General features: G+C 41.0%; 1 protein-coding gene across 7 annotated transcripts in view; it reads right to left on the bottom strand.

Annotated features, from left to right (window-relative positions):
- Window positions 1–363: 363 nt before the first annotated feature.
- Window positions 364–18,927, bottom strand: part of pbx3b (pre-B-cell leukemia homeobox 3b) — a 74,753-nt gene continuing 56,189 nt past the window's right edge. Inside the window, exons 5-10 of one of the 7 annotated variants that reach the window (XM_083784251.1) lie at window positions 17,711–17,846; window positions 16,653–16,682; window positions 7,001–7,166; window positions 6,333–6,410; window positions 4,480–4,569; window positions 364–2,183 (exon numbers count right to left, since the gene is read on the bottom strand). In XM_083784251.1, the coding sequence (XP_083640377.1) occupies window positions 4,523–4,569; window positions 6,333–6,410; window positions 7,001–7,166; window positions 16,653–16,682; window positions 17,711–17,846 (457 nt within the window). In that variant the 3' untranslated portion in view covers window positions 364–2,183; window positions 4,480–4,522. Of the gene's footprint in view, window positions 2,184–4,479; window positions 4,570–5,571; window positions 5,685–5,803; window positions 6,411–7,000; window positions 7,167–16,652; window positions 16,683–17,710; window positions 17,847–18,927 lie in introns of those variants that run through there. The other 6 variants (XM_083784255.1, XM_083784253.1, XM_083784252.1 and 3 more) reach the window with 6 other exon arrangements.

The raw sequence follows: 18,927 nt of genomic DNA, 5'->3' as shown, positions 1-18,927 counted from the left end.
ACAATATGGAAATGCACATGCTAATATTTGTGCAGAGCAGGCAATCATGTAAAACTAAAGCTTACCTAAACAACTTCAGGATTTCAACTCACATTCAAGTTCAACTCAAATATTGTATAAGATAGAATATGATAACCTCAGGAGAAGATTATTGGCCTGTCCTGAATGAGGTCATAAATCGATGGTCTGACTGAATATACACATTACAGAAAATATGTTAAAAACACCATATCAGTCCATCAGGATAAACATGCACAAGGCTCTTTCAATGAGAAACTAACCCTTTATTTATGCTTCTTCTTGCCTGTGGAGTCATGGCTACAGAAAGGGAAAATACAAATAACCAAAGCAGGCACATGTTCCCATCATGAAAGCAAAAGGTTTATTCATGTTTGAAATTACACAACTACCACAAGGAAGACTTTTCAGTCCAGGGTGTAGTCTGGTTAGAAAGAAACACTAAACATCTTTAATACATTAGAATCACTGCCACAAATCATTTGTCATGACTTTCAGTTTCAGAATCACATACAATAGAAAAAAGAGAAAAGAAGTTGCAACTCTGTTGAACAGAGCCAGAAATGTACAGTTCTGAATACTGAAACCTCTATGCATTACAGTTTTTATAATGATTTTTTTTCCTTTTTTGCATGATTTAGAAACAAGATGAGTAACATTCAAAATGTTCTTCAGTATTTACAACAGTTTCACTGTTTGGTGTTAATTTATCAACAATGTTCATCGCTCCCCTTCGTAAAATTCACAAACCAACAATTTTGCACCTCACCCTCTTTAGATTCTTATTTTTTTGTTATTTTCTTGTAGTATTAATATTATCATTATCATTTCAATTTTTGTTTTTATCGTTTTAAGTTGCAACATGGCAACCATATTTTATTAAAAGATTAAAATATACATTAGATTACATGAAGAATGAAGAGTTTACAATGTTACAAGATGTAATCAAAATAACTACATAAAAATGTTAAATAAGGACAAAAAACTATGGTGGTGATATTGTTTAGAGGTAGTAAGTGAGCACTCTACTGTAAGCTACGGAAATGTTGGAAATCTATTGGTTTCTATGAGTTTGAATGAGGTAATAAAGCTGTATTGATTTGATGTATAATTATTCTTTAGCTATATTATATACAACTTTTCCTGTGTTATCTGGGGCGGTCCTTTAATGTGCTGCAGGAAGTGCCATAGTGTAATTTGTCGCACTGTCACAACTACAGTGTGACAATTTCAATTAGTAGCAAAACAAGGAAATACAAAGTAAAAATAAAAAATAAAAAGCACAAAACATATGCTGACATATGTACATAACATACATCACATCAAATTAGAAGATGTGGAATGGTGTCATGCTATAATCAAGCAATCAAGTTCCAGGGTTTGAAGAAGTGAACTCCTTTCTGCCATGTATAAATCTAGTGAAACGTGGCTGTACGGCAAAATAAATCCGGAAAAGTAACTCTGCGAAGCTGCCATGGAGCTGTCAAAAGTAGCATTGTTGAGTTTCTGCAAACAGCAGTTTCAGTCAAAGAACCCGCTGCTTTAATCATGTACGTACGTACCTTAAAAAGCACACAGTATTGTGAAGAGAAAATGTGAGGGGGAAAAGAAATAATAACCTGAAAATAAAGTCATTCCAAGTGTCTTAGAAATACACGACCGTGTGCTCCAGCACTTTGAGTAGAGTTGAATTTCCTCCTCCTTTGTACCAGACACATTGTGGAAATTTTAAAATTGGTGAGATCTGAGGGTAGTTCCATATTTGTACATAACTGTGCTTACCCCTACGACAAACAACAAATAAGGAGCGTGGTGAACACAAGTGTGCAATTGAAGAAGATAGAGAGAAAACACTGAACTATCAAGAAACACTGGGTGTTTGTTCATAATGCAGAATGTTTTTTTATGTTTGGTGTGGTGGATTCGGTGATGGATGGTGGTGCTTGTGGTGGAGTGGGGGATTTCTAGGTACAGGAAAGAATTAGTTCTGAAGAGGGTTTTTTAATCCTCTTCAGTTGGTCAGCCAGTGAATGTCCCTGCCCAGCTTAGAGCGAAGACACATTAATAGCGGATCAATTCGAGGTATCAGAGTGCACACTCCCAGGCCCTTCTGTCGGAGATATTACAGAAGACGGAGTCGTCGCATCTTGCCATCCCCCATTAGCCTAAGACACAAAAAGCGAGGGTAGATTACAATCAAGTTCTCTGTAATATGACCACAGACAGGAATTACTAATCTGTAATACATAATTAATGTGATAACAAAACTATTTTATATCCCCAATTATGTGAGAAGAGTTTATGCCAAAGAGCACAAAAAACTATGACAAAAAATAAACTATATATCTACATATTAAAATAATATGCACGAGTGTGTGCACACACACACACACACACACACACACACACACACACACACACACACACACACACACACACACACACACACACACACACACACACAGTCACACACACACACACACACACACACACACACACACACACACATGCGCGCGTGCGTGCGCACGCACAATGAATGAACTGAAGCAGGGATACATAACATTTGGCATTAAAATGGAATCAGCTCAGCCAGTGAACATTGTTTCCTTTACAGTACACAACAAAATCCTCAGTGGTAATTTAACTCCAAGGAGTGTACACAGATGGAATTTGATTCCATGTGTACACTCTCCGAGTTAAAATTGGACAAATTAACACTGAGGATTTTTCTGTGTAACATCAGCAAAGGGACCCGCCGAAAACACATTTGTCTCGTGTCCCAACCAATGGGAGCAGATTTCAGCAAAGGCAGACAGCTTGTCTCTACATATTCTCCTGTCAGTCAAGAAGAGGGAGGGGTGGGCTGCGTGAGGTGGGGATGGCTGAGTGGAAGTGACGGAGCAGTGCCTTTCCAATGGAGCCAGTCTTAGCTAGTCTGACTTTGCTTTGCTGCAGGCATGACCTAGCCTTTGCTGGATCCCCCTTCGTCGCCATCAACAAAGCTAAAGGTTAGAGAATGCTAATTTATCCCTGCCGTGCCTTTGCCATTCATTGCTATGAACTCGGAATTATGACACTTTCATGTGGCTCACTCTAGACAGAAATGTTCATTATGTTGTGATTCCACTATGCCTCTGTTATTGTTTGTTAGCATGGTACACGTAGTATTGCTAAATCGTTTACATAGACTGTAGCCGTATTATCCGACAGAAACTGTACTATACTGTAACTATATATATATATATATATATATATATATATATATATATATATATATATGCATGTTGTTGTTTACAGGTGACCCAGTAAGAACACAGACCCACTGTTGCACAAGTGCACCCATACACTGTGCATGGAAGTGAGACCTATACACTGTGCGTGGTGAGAAACCGTGTGAGAAAGTGTGAAACACTTGATCCTACTAAGAACTGACACTTCTAAAGAGTGTATAGTGAGAGGGCCTTCAACAATCCAAAATGACACCAAATGCTTTGGGAGCCAGCAGTCTCTCACAGTCTCTCATAATGTGTCCATATTGGATAGTGAAACACTGCTTGCTTGTTTTTAATAATAATATGCCAGTAACATAATGGCACTTCCTTTTTTGGTCTATTTAATTGTATTCTTTCTTTCTTTCATTTTTTCATTGCTGTGCTTACATTTCTACAATGTTAAAATATTAAAATATTTTCAGAATGTGAGTAATGCCCCTGCACACTGCACGGCATGACGATATACTGTAAAGACAACAATTACTCTCATATAGCAGAGGGAAAGCTGCCTGACACCATTTCACTCCCTTTACTTTGCTCTCTCTTCTTCCTCTCTCATCAACTAAATTAATCTTTACTCTGATAGCTTCAGATTATGTGCTGCTTTACAAAAAGGCTCCATATCAAACCTCATCAGGGAAGATGGAATTCACGTCTGGAAATGGCTTGAGGCGATCACATGCTCATATTTTATCATGGAGATAAGGCTATGGAAAATTCTATGAAGCATTTCAAAACAGCTCAATGAAACAGATACAGCACAGTGAAAGCCTTTTCATCTCATTTTGGCTTGTGTCATACTGTATGAAAAGATGTTTATAAAAGTAAAGATGTGGCTTACTAAATGTCGTTCTATTCCCCCTGACCTGGGATGTGCTATAAATGCAGCTTTTATCCATGTCCAACGACAAAATATACCAAGATGTCTGTCTACAATGTCTAATATGGTATGTCATATAGACTTGTCAAGGCAGTGGTGAATGTGTATTATCTCTTCCTATAAGCTTGAAGAAAACAGAGATTAGCTCACGGCCAAGATTGCGAAGTATCTGATACAGTATAATGTACCTTTACTACAAGAACATAGCACAATTATTTTAAATAATCAAATTAACAAACTACCACAAAATAATGCCGCCCTTCCATGGCATGAACTGAATTTAGAACAACCACAACAACCTGTACTTACATTCAAACCATGTGGACTATACATCGTGTTCCCCCCAAGACCATCATTGTATCCTGCCGTCTGACTGATAACATGGCGCAGGGTATCCACCTGTGGGCACAGACAGGGTGAACAAAATGATAAATTCAATGTCTTACAGCAAGCAAATGCTGTGTAAACACAAAGAGCTATACTATTATCATACTAACCAGATTTGCTGATATAATGTACTGTGTGTGGGTGTTATGACACCCACACACACATGTACTGTACATGTGTGAGGGTCTTATGAATATTTGTCATATAAATATCTGAGTTTATTGTATGCTTATATCAGGTTAAACATTTAATAATAACATAACTTTACATTCCTTTTGGAACAAATGGAATTCAGAAAACAATAATAATAATAATAATAATAATAATAATAATAGTAGTAGTAGTACAGTACTATAGACAAATGCAATTCTCTCTCTAAAACAAAAAAGCTAAATAAACAAGGGACAAGAACATAAGACACTATAGGGATGCTTCATAATAACAGTTTATTTACATGTTATGGTCATGTGTCTATTGTGTGGCTGAATTAAACAAATCTAATTAATGGCAGACAACATTGACAACAAACAAACAATAACAAGATGAGATAGGAAGACAAGTAATAAAGGATACAGGAGAAAAGGGGAAATCAGTACTATACCATAAACCCAATACCAACCCAAGAGCTCAAGTCAAAGCCAAATGCATTCACAATAATATGCTTATTTCAAATGGTCACCTGACATCACAATTAACTGACCATCAGGAGATTGCTTCTTTCTTATTTTTATAATAGCAATGGGGTGGGATAATATTTTGTTGCCAGAATATTCCATCCAAAGCGAATTACAGTCAGTAAGTACTCTTGTATTCAGTTCAATCAGCAGTGCACACACCCTCAGTGTGACACTTTTCTTTCCTTTTTTTTCACTGTGGCAATTTGAACTGCCCATGTGTGGGGCAGTTTGTTGTTACTGTACTTCAGACTGCACTGTGGATGGCTCAGTACACAGGCAAGACAAGGGCGGCTCTCTGCACTGGCACACAGGACCGGCCCCTGATTGTGGATCCTACCTGTGACTGTACATTGGCTCCGACTTGTGCCCCTTGGTAAGAATCCCCATTCAGACTCTGCATGCTCAAGAACATGTCCCCAGAGTTTGGGAGGTTAAAAGAACCTGAGGAACCTGGAGAGGGAAGATGTAAGTAGCTGAATATAAATAGATATAAAAGTATACTATACACTGTATATGAGAGGGCTATAGAAGGAAGTACACAAAACATACGCTGACAAATGCCACTTCCGTCTGCATACACAGACTCCAACTCAGACTCCAACTCAGACGTTCAGCACACACTTAAGCCTGAGTTATACTTTGTTGCGTACGAGCGCTGTGCACCGAAAATAGCCAATCTACAGTACAAGGTCAACAATGCATCGCAGTGCAAAGCGTTGAGAGCGAATAGATCTGCTATTTTCGGTGTGCGACACCCACACACAACTAAGTATGAATCAGACTATAGAAATACATAGACTACAGGATTCCCAGAAAGCAAGCAACTATAAGGGTGAAGGAAAGGAAGGACAGAAAGGAACATGAAAGGAGTATGAGCCAACACTTGAACACAGGAGGGTCTTTTCACACAAAATAAAAAACAAAAGGGTGGACACAAACGGAATGAAAATCACGACACAAGGGACCCATTCTATATGTGGTTGGTCGCTTAAGCTCCCAATGGTTCCACATCACCTACTTCCAATCTAATGTCTAAGCGGGGAGGTATCACATGGTAAATGACAAGGACAATAAGAAGCTTTATGAAAAGGCCAGTACCAGTAAACATGTTGGTTAAAAGAGTGTTTTTGCTCTCTGCAGAATCCAGCTGAAACTCTTCATCTTTCATCTGGAATCCTGGGTGCAAGAAAAAGGGGACCACTTCATAAGCTTACCACATCCCGACGCAGGTCAACCTCAAACTCAGCATTACATTATTATTAGTCTATTAACCGGTCTAAAACATGCCCTTTCAATTCTTTCGTATTTGCATTCTGATCCTGTTTTATATGAATTGTCTACAACACTCTCCTCACAAGCATCCTGCATTGTATATTTCTCCCAGCAATACGTTGCCATTTAATTTAGCTAAAGCGCTCATAAAGTGGAATTACATACCGTTACATGACAAATGACATGTAGTTGACATTAAAGTCAAGGGAAAACAAATCCCATTGACATCATTTTGAAATCGTGTCCTTTTTTTCCCCAGCCAAAAATACATGTGTTCTTGGTTCACGAAACAGGAACGCTCTCTTTATGCATGAGTTTACTCAGCATCAACTGTCTCAGAGAAACGAGACACTGTGATCCCAAGCTGGGAGCAGAGCCTGTCACTCTCGTCTGTGTGAACGGTGAGGAAGTGGGGTGAGGCAGGCAGGCGGAGTGGTTAACGGCTGAGGTAGAGTGGAGGGCTAGAGCTTGCATCTATATGCGGGAGTGCCTACCGGAGTTGGGCGTGGTAGGGGAGTTGGTCTGGCTATTCTGCACTGCAGCAGCAGCTGCGTGTGCTGCCGTTACTGCCGTCTTGGCGGCATACAGGTTCGCTTCTTCCTGGAACTTGCCTATGTTCTTCTTGTAGCGGATCCTCTTGTTGCCGAACCAGTTGGATACCTGCGGGAGAGAACAGAGGAGGAGCAGAGGTGTCAGACATCACGTAGCAACAGCACTGTGCACTGAGCAGTGTGATTGTTTCAAGATGTCACGTTTGGGTCCATCAAGCACCCAATTCCCAGCCCCTGCAGTAATGTCCACTGGGTATGTGGGCTAATTAAGCCATAATCAAGAATCACTTGTGTCTTCTCATGGATGGGAGCATGACATGCTCTCTGTTTGTTTCTCGATGAAACCCAGCTCACTGGGGGCCCCTGTGTCTCCCGCTGCAAACACTCTAAACTTTTCATTACTTCACATCATGTCTAATGCCTGTTGTTAAAGAATGTCTTACGTATACGTAATTTAATGTTTACACATGTTTACAACTTTGGCACATGTTTAACACTACAAGCTAATAAATAAATAGTAGTAAATACTGTATATAATTTACATGTATAGTATTTAAGAAGTGAGACGTAGGAGGGGCCCGGGCAGGAGTCAACCCACAGAGCCGTTCACGCGCCAGTTCCTCTCACTCCCAGTTCCTCTCACTCCCAGTTCCGGCAGAGTAGTTCCGGAGCATCGGATTGTGTGGCCCTGGTCTTTCCCTAATGGGACTGATCGAGGGTAGCTACTGGGACGTAAGTTGGGACTTGATCAGCCACTCATTCACTGTGAGCGTACGGTCGTGATTTGGTAGGAAAGAGACCTGTACGTGCCCGTCGGCTACCGGCCTACTTGAGAACGATGCAACTTGGGAACCTAATAATACCCGTTGTCAACTTGTCATAGCACCCGTTTTAACTATCTGTCTGTGTCCCACATGGAGATCTCTGTATCTGCCAGCCTGTGTCTGAAGAGTGGAACTGACTGTGAAAAGTGGAGTGGTTAAGTAATCAATTTGCAGGTGTGGGGTTGCCATGGCAATCAATTGGCTGAGGCAGAGGCTGGAAATTGCACAGGTGAGGGGACTTCGGCTCATTAGGCCCACTGGCAGAGCCTGAACAGGGCCTTTTGTGGTGGTTCTGGAGAAGCGTGGGTCTGACTGACTCGGTACCGGGGACTGCACTCCCTGCGGTGGTGTGGAACGCGTGTGTCAAAGTTGAAGTTGGTGGGGCAAACGGTTCTTGAGTTACAATACAACCGTACACTCACATACATGCACGCACGCAGAGACGTGGCACATTTATAGTAGGATAAAGTTCAGTTCTTTAAACCACACTATTTCATTTGATTATGTGATGTTGTAGTTTTTCATAGTTTGTATTATTCGTGTTGCGACGTTGACATGAGGTAGAAACGTATTAAATCTCCTGTTAAAAACGGGAGTTCTTCCAGTTACACTGCTGTATTTAACAGCTGGAGAAGAGGTAGGCGGAGAGACCGCGGCTTCACAGATAAAATGTCCGTCATTCCTACCGAGACGAGTGGACACACTGGACTGCAACAATGGAGGAGGAATCATCCCGTTTCACCCGTTGTTTAGTATAACTGCCGAGGTTTACCGTTAATGATGTGCGCAGATGATGATGTGTACTGAAAGTCTGAAACACCACAGAGTAAACTTGAAAAGGAGTTAAAATTGGCTGAGGCTGTACACTGTGCGGCACTGTAGTGGTATGTTGATGAACTGTCCTGTCGTTTTTGGAAGGTGGTTTTACTGCGTTTGGAAGCCATGTGAAATAACATTAAATAAAGCTATAAAAAAGCGGTCTCTACTTATTCTCCAGCTGCAGAAGGATGCTATAGCCTACTCACACCAGTCCTTCTACTGGTGCTGGTCCACGGCAGAATAATCTTAATATGTCAAATAGCCAAAGTGCCGACATTTTTATTATATAGAACTCTTCAGGTTATGTGGCAAAACATCTCAAGGCACAATGTCACATATATGGGCTAGTCATACAACCAGTCACATTCTGATGAGTGCTAAGAGCAATCGGGATCAGCTGTCTCACATTCCTGGGTCATTAGGGAGGAGTTGTACCTATCATTAATAACAAAAGACTATGGAAGTTTAAGTCTTTTCTTGTCACTATGCCAAATAAACCTATTAAATACATTTATAGAACCTCACAGTGAAAATAATGAGTTCAATACAATACAATACAGTATATGATCACAAATATATGTAAAGGAATAAGCTGCCATGTCCTGGGCTGACGGACTGTTTCCTCTGTGAAGGGTGTCTCCAGCCAGTTATACACAGTGAGCAGTGTAACAAACGGTGTTGCCAGATTGTGTGAGAGAAATAAACAACGAAAAGAAGCCACTCCACAAATGAGCTACTATACACTTATATTTTATACTCTAAGACTATACATTGGCAGCTACTTGAGAATAGCAGATCTACAAGCTTACATGTGTCGTTGTGAGCTTGTCGATCTGATATTTTCCAAAATAGTTTTTGTTTTATACAAATAAAAAATAAAAAATGGCACAAAACATTTTTCAGATGCTGGTCCGTGTGCACAGATACATGGGGGTCGTTGGCAGAATCACAGGTTTAAACAATATTAGAGAACAAGCCTAAATAAGCAACTACAGTTTAGAAACGCCCCAAAAGCCCAAAAGAACGCAACCTGCAACTAGTAACTACCAATATTTTCAAGCAACTTGAATGAAAAACAAGCCCCAAGTCAGCGGACATGGCAACACCGGTAACAACGTTTCTAACTCATGTCATCATGTCAACGTCGCAACATAAATAATACAAACTATGAAAAACTACACCATCACATAATCAAACGAAATAGTGTGGTATAAAGAACTGTCACTGAACTTTATTCCTACAAAATCACGACCGTACGTTCACAGTGAATGAGTGGCTACCGACTGGAGTGCACATACTGTATTCTGCTCAAGTGCAGAATATTTAAAGATGGATTGCCGTGATTTTTTACTTTTTCTCTTTTGTATGTGTCTATGGAGTTAACATTACTCCAGACCCCCAGGTGTGGTTAGAATATTCAATTATGTCTGTCCTGTGTATTTTTAGTTTCTCAAAAGGCCCAATCGAGGCCCAGGTCAAAAGGCCCAATCAAAATGACAGTCATATAGTGACATCACAATATCATCCCCTCCCCTAACCCCTCCCCTATCATACAACAACAGCTGCGGGTGCAGCTTCAGTTCAGGTGGATCACCATTCACCACCCATCACCACCCACCAGGCAAACCAGGCATATTTAATGAACTGGTGGATGTGGCCACATAAAAACATAATTTTAAAAGGATCCCTGGCTAATAAGACAATGTAGAGAATCTTTCACTCAATAGGAATCACTCCCGTCGCAAGTTGTCAAGTAAATAGTATTTTTAATATTGCTTTGATGCTCATATTAACCTTAGGAAGTATTAAGCTGTTTTTATTAGCATAATATGCATTCCATTCCCTCATATTATTAATATTACTATTATTATTTTAACGTGTATGTTTCTGTCACAACCTCACGATCGTTGTTTGCGTTCGTTTCGTGGTTCAATCACTGTGTTTTGTTGTGGCTTTCCTGCTCTCCCCTCCAGTTAGCTCATAACATTAGCAGCTATTGTCAGTAGCTTCGAGCTGCGGCGGCGTTGCATGCAGAGTGGGTGCAGACTTCCGCTGTGCAGGGCAGGACTTAGGAGGCAGCCAATCATGACTAGGTCGCTAATACAGGCAGCCAATCATGACTAGGTTGCTACTATGTGATTGGCTACACGAGTGGTGCAGACTCCCATTGGCTTAGGTGTTTCAGAGTATACCATTGGCTTAGCGGCAGCTAATCATGACTTGGTCACTAAAGCCAACAGCAGAGGGGGATCACAGCACAACCTCTTTAAAGCTACAATCCAGGATTATTTTAAAGAATAAAATGTTATTTTAACCACCCTGTATGGTAGAATATGTTAATACAGTATAACTAGTATACCTCCAGCCAGGGGTTGGCGGTTTTGATTGATTGGTTGAATAAATACTCTATTAGACAGAAATGTAAACAGCACAAGGTACAGTCTGATATTTGAGCTAAAAAGATAACACAAAAAACGTCCTGGGGACTTCTTTCCATTGTGGTATGTATTCAATTCATCAACATAGCATACAAATAACACCAAAATGCAATATCATCAACAAATGTAAAATACTATGTGCAAAGTAGTGCAAATGTAGGCACTATACTACAAGTGCGTATAGTCTTCCTACTTTTCCATTTAAAGATTTCGACCCTGGTGAAGCCCTGGTCGACACTGTCAATAAAGTGGTAGATTTTTTTAAGGTTATGTGCTGCCATTTCCATTGAAATGTGTATACTGTTCCAAGAGGGATACAGTCGTATAGTTGTAGCTTGGTATGTACACCAAAAGCATGTGTTTAGTGCAAAACAATTCACTACTACAACGTTATCAACAGTTAAGCACTAATGATGATTGTGTTGGGTATATAACGTTCATGTTTCATGGAAAGGATTACTTTAATCCCCCGTACACTGTTGACTGAGGTCCCTAGGTCTGTACTAGGCCCCTTCCTTTTTCCCTCTACATCAGATTCTTTGTCTCTGTCATCGACGCCCATAAGCTCTTATGATCACTGTTAAGCTGACGATACTCAACTGTTTTTCTACTTCCCTCCCTCAGCCACTCAGTGCATCATTGCATGCCTGGCTGACACCTCACAGTCGATCTCTTCTCAGTGCCACCTCAAGCTCAACGCAGACGAGAATTACAGCTTTTCTTCTTCCCTGGAAGGTCCTTACACCTGTAGTTTCATTATATAGATATTCCACTGTTTAGTTCTTAGCTTACGTATGATTCATGATAACTACTTGTTTATGTATATGATGTATTGCCATGCTTTTTGTTCTTGCTTAATGTAAATTGCTCTGGATTAAGAGCGTCTGCTAAATGCCTAAATTGTAAATTGTAGTATCTTTCCATTTCTATCAACAACATCCTGGTGGCTACTGTTGTGAACACAGGAGTGGTCCTATACAGTTAGCTGTCCTTCAAGGCACACATTGCAGCAGTCACACAATGCTGAGGATCAGATCCTTCCTTACCAAGGAGTTTTGTCCAGCTACATATAATCCAAGCCGCTGTCATCTCCAGGTTTGACAGCTACTGTCTACAACTCCCTCTTTTCTGGTCTGCCGGTATCCTCACTCAAACGCCTTCAACTGATCCAGATTTCCGCGGCACGCCTGGTTTTCAACATCCCAAATGTTCCTGTCTCTGTCTTTCTGAGTTCCCTTCACTGGCTTGTGGATGCCCACATCCAGTTAAAAATACTGGTGATGATGACCTACAAGGCAATCAAGGGCATGGCACCCCCTTACCTTCAGGACGTGATCCACCCCTACACCCATTCCTGCACACTTTTCGATCAGTTAACCTACGACACCCTGGCCATCACTCCAAGTGTCCTAGACTTTTCTCCCTCCTGGCTCCCAAGCGGTGGAATGACCTCCCTCCCCTCAGTCAGGACAGTAGACCCATGCATTTTCTACCACCGTCTGAAAACTCACCTCTTCAGACTCCACCTCCCCATAGCACTCCTCATGCCTTACTATGTTGTCTATTCTTTGATAGATAGTATGCAGATACAGGTGGGTTACTTGTTCACATTGTTATTTATATATTTATTGTTATAACTTATACATAATACTTTATCACAACTGTTAAGTATGTTATTTAAATAGTGTGTTGTATAGGCGAATGCTAGGTTTAATGTTTACTTGGTATCCTAGTTACTTTGTAGAACATCATTGTTTTCTTTGCATTCTATTTTATTGACCATTTACCCGTCATTTGTTGACTAGGGTTCATGTTATTTACTCTGATCTTGTACTTGGTATGTGATTCTGGACAATCATGCTAAATTGCAAATAATATAAATCATATTATTTTCATACTTCTATAATACATCATATATAAGTGATACAGTATATGAACAAAAACAATATCATAATGTTTTGTGGAAACTATTCAAGACGCAATTTGTCTTGTTTGCAATCATCAAAAACTGTGTTGGAAGGGGGGGAAAGGGCCTTAAGATGTTTTTTGACTACGAATTATTGGGGCAGCTAATGTTAGTTGATTATTCATGAATTCATATTGCAGTGTGCATGTTTAAAAAAAATGCAAATGTATTTACCAAAGTGAAATATTACTCCAAAGGCAGGAAGAAGTGTTGACTTCAATTGAATGTATTAAGCTGGGCATATTTTTTTATTTAGATTAGTAGGAAAAGCTAATTACGTCGAATTGGAAATGATGACATCCAATATCACAGTCAGAAGACTGAAAAGTTGTACGAGGGGGTAAACCCTCTCAGTGCGAATGCTGGCTCTGCAATAACAGTGGAATAATAATGAGATGATGGTTGCTTTTAATGGTCCTATAAATTAGACTGTCTTGTCGCTGTGCTGCTGCTAACCCCCCAACCCCCTCCTAAGGCCCTGAAGCCCACTGCTGGACCAGCCAAAGAGCAGCTGCCCCTAATGACGCTTTATTTAATTTCCACCCCTGTGCTTAAATTTTAATATCCCCCAGCAGCCCGCCAATGCTATGGCGCAAAAAAAAAGAGTGAATTTGCGGGACATCAGATCATTTCTATCCTGCATGTCTCTGTGCTCTAAATCTTTAATATCTAGGCAATTAAAATTAATGACTATTCAGGCGAGGCCCACTGTTGGCAGGCCTTCCTTGACATCAATTGTTTGATGGGTTTACCTAGAGGTTAAACTAACAAGCAAGGTTTAATTGGAAGCAATGAAAGCCCTGGCCATCATCCTTTTTACTTAACCTGCTTATAGGAGGATTTGAGGGCCAGCGAGGATGCAATAGTCTCGACCCTTTCAACCAGCTCACAGGGTATAGGCTACTTAAACAACTGGAAATACAGAAAATATTCTGTATATATATTTCCAGCTAGTCTAATGTATCTTTTTAATTCAAGTGATACAAAATGGTTATGCTACTTGTATGTCACAACAATGAGTGTGATGCATGGTTGACATTGACAGACTACACAGTAGTTCATATTTTATCACACAATATTGCTTCAACAAACTATGGCAGTGATGCAGTTAAGTATTACAACTTATGGTAATAAAATGTAATTGACTGATCATTTGGTGAGGACGCGGAAGTGGATATGTCACGTTTTGATGGTTTTGATCTTGTAGTATATTTTGTCATAGGACGCAGATTGTTATGACTGTATTCTGATGGTTGTGATCTAGTAGCATATTACACACGTGATTGGGGGGCAGGCTGTTATGACTGTATTCTGCCACTGTAAGGTGTTGCAAGCCTGGACAGACTGAATTGCATTGGCATCATATACCCTGGGTATTACTGCACCACTTCTCCATGCTGCACACATTTCTCTCCTGCCCAGTGAACTCTGGCTATAGTGATTCCCAGGTTCAGCTAAACATTGAGTAAATGCAAGGCACTGTAAGGTGGGGGACCACAAGCCAATCTACAGAACTAATTCCCTTTTATCTTGTGGCAAGCCGTGCATTCAATTGACTTCTCTGTGCAGTGAGAGCCAGGTTGCGAGACTGAATTACCTGACCTCAGCAGCCTCAAAGGCAGTGATTGTATAATAGCCACATGCAGCCCCCCTCGCAAGAACACAACACCGTTCTGCTCGCCTCTGCCCACTAGAGAGGCCATGGAAGTGTACTTAATAATTCACAAACTCACATTTCAGGTCAATGCTCTTCTCTTGTCAATGAAAGGCAATGCATGATCTTTTTAAGATCTCAATACGACTTGGGGGTTATGTACTGTAAAGTCTCAAACCCTCATACTATAATTATCAATTATTACAAGGCACTTTAATACCTTATGCAAACTCAAGACTTCCGTTCTCTGAATTCATAATCATGTGAAATATTGATAAGTGTCACTCAGGTGGGAAATAACAGTTGGTGAATTAGGTAACATTGTGGTGCAGATGCATGCAGATGTTCTTCTTCAGTCAGGGTGGAGGTTCTTGTCGTCCAGTGTCTTCAATCTGCAGCAGCAGTCTCTGGAGGTTATATCAATTATGGCCTCTGACACGTCCATAAACCCAGACACAAACCACTGCCCTTCAATCCCATGGCTTCATTTAGGGAGCCCTATCATGTCGCATGCAAACTGACAGCATGAAATAATAAGGCTGCATCCTGCCTGCAGAGGGCCATTGCCTTATGTAGTGAGGTAATCTCCTCGACAACACCATTAGCTCCTTGCACTCCGCTGAGTTGCTATAAACAAGCACACTGGCCTTGGATGAAGGAGAAGCAGTTTGCTTCATTAGTAATCAAGGCATGCAGTTTCAGAGCAGTTACATAGGCCTAGTGACAAACAACAATTCAAAACATTTGAATCTATGAATCGGAAGACAAAACATCTAAGTTGTTTGTCAACCATGCACAGAGTAGAAACCTATAGTAGTTTAGTCACCAATTTAACGAAGAGAGAGTTTGAGCCATTTGAAGTTAGTTAACTAAATCCTCAGAATAGCATTAGCTACACTGCTATTCTGTTACAGTCTGAAATAACATGCTTACTGGGGGAAAACGTGGCATCATGTTGTGCCCCAGACTTTGTTACTCGCATAAAATGAGCCAAAGCACTAAGAATAAGTCAATAAGAATGTCTGCTGTGGCCTCCGCTTGTCGAGGAGTACCCCACTAATGGGGCTTGAGATGAGTTCAAGTGAATTTTTAAAAGCCTCTAATTTTTGCACAGACTGATTTGTTCTCATGGGAACTTATACAGTGGCCTGTTTAGTGAGGCACTCAGAGAGAATGGAGTTCCATTTGTGAGGGTCAGCGCCCATTTCTTAAACTGCCATAAAGAACACACACTGAACATGAAAGAGGAGCGGGTGGGTGGTTGGTTGGGTGGGTGGGTGCGTGGGTAGCTGGGTAGGTGCATGGGCGGGTGGGTGGGTGGGTGGGTGGGGTTGGGGTAAACACAGACTGTACTTTCTAGATTTTAGAGAGGACACAACTACTAGATGCTCTACTACAACAAACAAAACAAAAAAAACGCAGAATGTAGTAAACCACTGTAGAACAGAAAAAAATAAATGTGTAGGAAAATAAAGTATATATACGGTGCATGTGTGACACAATTGTACAAACATAATGGTGACATGGGTGTCCTCCGAAAAATAACAGCTGGTCTACATGGCATGGATCATTCACTAATGCGAGCTAAAGACAATGTGTAAATGTTGAAAAACTTAACCTCTTACATGGTCTTCACTGTAAAAAATAAAATAAAAATAGAAATCATAGTCAAGCAGTACTGTACTGTAAGTGCTGTAACCTCTAATTATATTAGCATTGTTCCGCTAGTGTGAGGCGGGAAGGGTGGAGGAGGAGGAGGGGGGGTTCTGTGTGGTGAAGACTGTAAGGTTGTACATACATCAACAAAAGGAAAGGTACAAAGAATGAAAATAATCCAAAAATAAACGAAAACTAAAAAAACAACAACAGTGGATCAGGAGAAGTCATGACATACCTGTGATACTGTGATGGTGCTTCCCACCCCCTGAAGGCAAAAAAGAATGGTCTTTTTACAGTATCTGACTCATGACTACACTCAATAATACCCCTCAACACCCCCTCCCCACACAAAAAAGAAGAGTACATTGTAGATTAATGGTTTGCGTATAGATTGATATTAGACTGCAAAATACTGAGTATTAGCTTAACTCAGAGAGTGTAAAAATGGTCCCTGCACACATCGATATTGACACTCTCTGTGAGTTAGACCAACACTCAGGGTTTTGCAGTGTACTCTGATATTGAGTCCTGTGAGGACAGCCATAGAGCAATGGAGTACAAAATGTAATCTACATAGTAGTCACAATAATAGCATAAAAAAGGAGTACAACATGTGGGGGTTGGGTGTGAGAGATATTGCCTTCAGGTTTACCCAGCTACCAGGCTAGATTATAGATCAAGTGGGAAAAGCACATGTTTTGAGTCTTTTGGACAAATTAGACCATATGCTGCGAATTAGCAGAATCCTGTAAGGTCACTTGTGGGCAATTAACAAGTCTAAAACAACTACTTCACACTATAACTCCACGTCATTCTTCACTAGCAATGCTGTGTTATGTTCCAGTTACATTCAGGTGTTTGTTGTTTGAGCCACCAGACATTACAGGTATCTGCTTTTCTCACAGTAATAGGTATACTGTACCAACGTTTACTTTTCAAATCTCAATTGACCTACAGTAAGTGATTGACCAGGCAACAGAGAGCACACATGGTGGATGGGAATGAGAGAGAAAAATGGCAGGGGACCCCAGTGTGGGCGGCTAGAGAAGGCAAGCATAGAGCTTTGATTGAGGCCAACATGATAAGGACCTCCCCTCCCTGTGGCCCTGCTCTGACTGACTGGGACCGGCCAAGACTGAAGCATCATTAGGCAGTCACAATGTCAAGGTTAGGTAAGGACATTGTGTCTTGGTTGTGGTGACCTACGCTAGCTATTCCTCCAGGATTTGGCCTTTTATACCACCCTGATTACCCACCAGCCACTGCTACAGACAGGAGAGCACGGTTACCCACCTGGGAGACTGTGATGCTGCACTTCTTGGCCAGTTCCTCCTTAGCCTCTTCACTGGGGTAAGGATTGCTGAGGTGCGAGTAGAAATATTCGTTTAAGATTTCCGTCGCCTGCTTGCTGAAGTTTCTTCTTTTCCGCCTGAGTGGTGAACAAAACACAAGAAAGGCCAAGTGAGCTCATTAGTGAGACCAGCATTAACTCATCCATTTGGATCGGACAAATTGCACAATCAATCTCACACATAAATGGTGAAAATAATGAGGAATGGGCGCTAAGGGGGCCTCAGGAGCAGACATGCACAGAGAGCCATACTCATCAACACACAAAAGACCATACCCCCCCCACCCAATAAACTGACAAGCAATACACATACACGTCCAGTACACACACAAACACATACAATGCTTAATTTGGTCTGTTGGTCTGCGATCTCCAGTCCAAGCGTGTAATGTGTGGAGTTTAGTGCAGCGGATGGGTGGGCTTCGTGATGGAGTGCAAAGCCCAGTCGGAGTGCATCTCGGTACATTATAGAAATCATGGCATGCACAGTTGAGCATCGTTCCTGAAGTGCCACAGCCCCAGGGATCTCCAGCAGAAACAAGCCGACTCTAACTAGATCTGGGTCCCTTTCCCTCCCAAGGGCGCTACTTATCGTGTTGTTGAGCATTTGCTTATTTTTGCCTTGTTTACCGCACTTCACACAGGCAGCGGGCAGCAAATGCGCTTACGCTTGGTTTGCTGCTCGGCAAGAAGTTGCTCTCTGACGGGCTCTCTTGGACTCTCCCAAACTGTTAGAGATTAGGGTCATCTAAAACACCTGGTGATGACCTGCCATTACCCCACATGACTCCGTCACCCGTTTCACATGGTCTTAACTGCTCTTGGGTGTTAGGGCACGATTGTCTTGAAAATAGTGGATGGCCTCATCATGTGAGGTGCACCCATAAACAGATTAATCGATAAAGAAAGTTCAGACCCATTTACTGCAGTATTATATCAAGGTTGTGGCACTGTAGGCACAAGAACTTGGAGCTGTCTGTGTGATATATTGTGTTTATTCAATTGTATCTGTTTTATTGCACTGTGTAGAGTTTTAAAATAATAAAAAATACCTTGAGCAAGAAACTAAAGAAAATCTGACCTGTGTACAGTATACAATGACCTTATTTTCTGGTTTTGTTTATGTAGGTCACATGAAAATAATATACGTTTTAAGAAC

This window comes from Protomyctophum parallelum, assembly GCF_964188405.1.
Source record: "Protomyctophum parallelum genome assembly, chromosome: 15".
In the NCBI taxonomy this organism is placed as follows: domain Eukaryota; kingdom Metazoa; phylum Chordata; class Actinopteri; order Myctophiformes; family Myctophidae; genus Protomyctophum; species Protomyctophum parallelum.
Note: the sequence above shows the minus strand (reverse complement) of the source record. Positions and strands in the feature narration are given on the sequence as shown.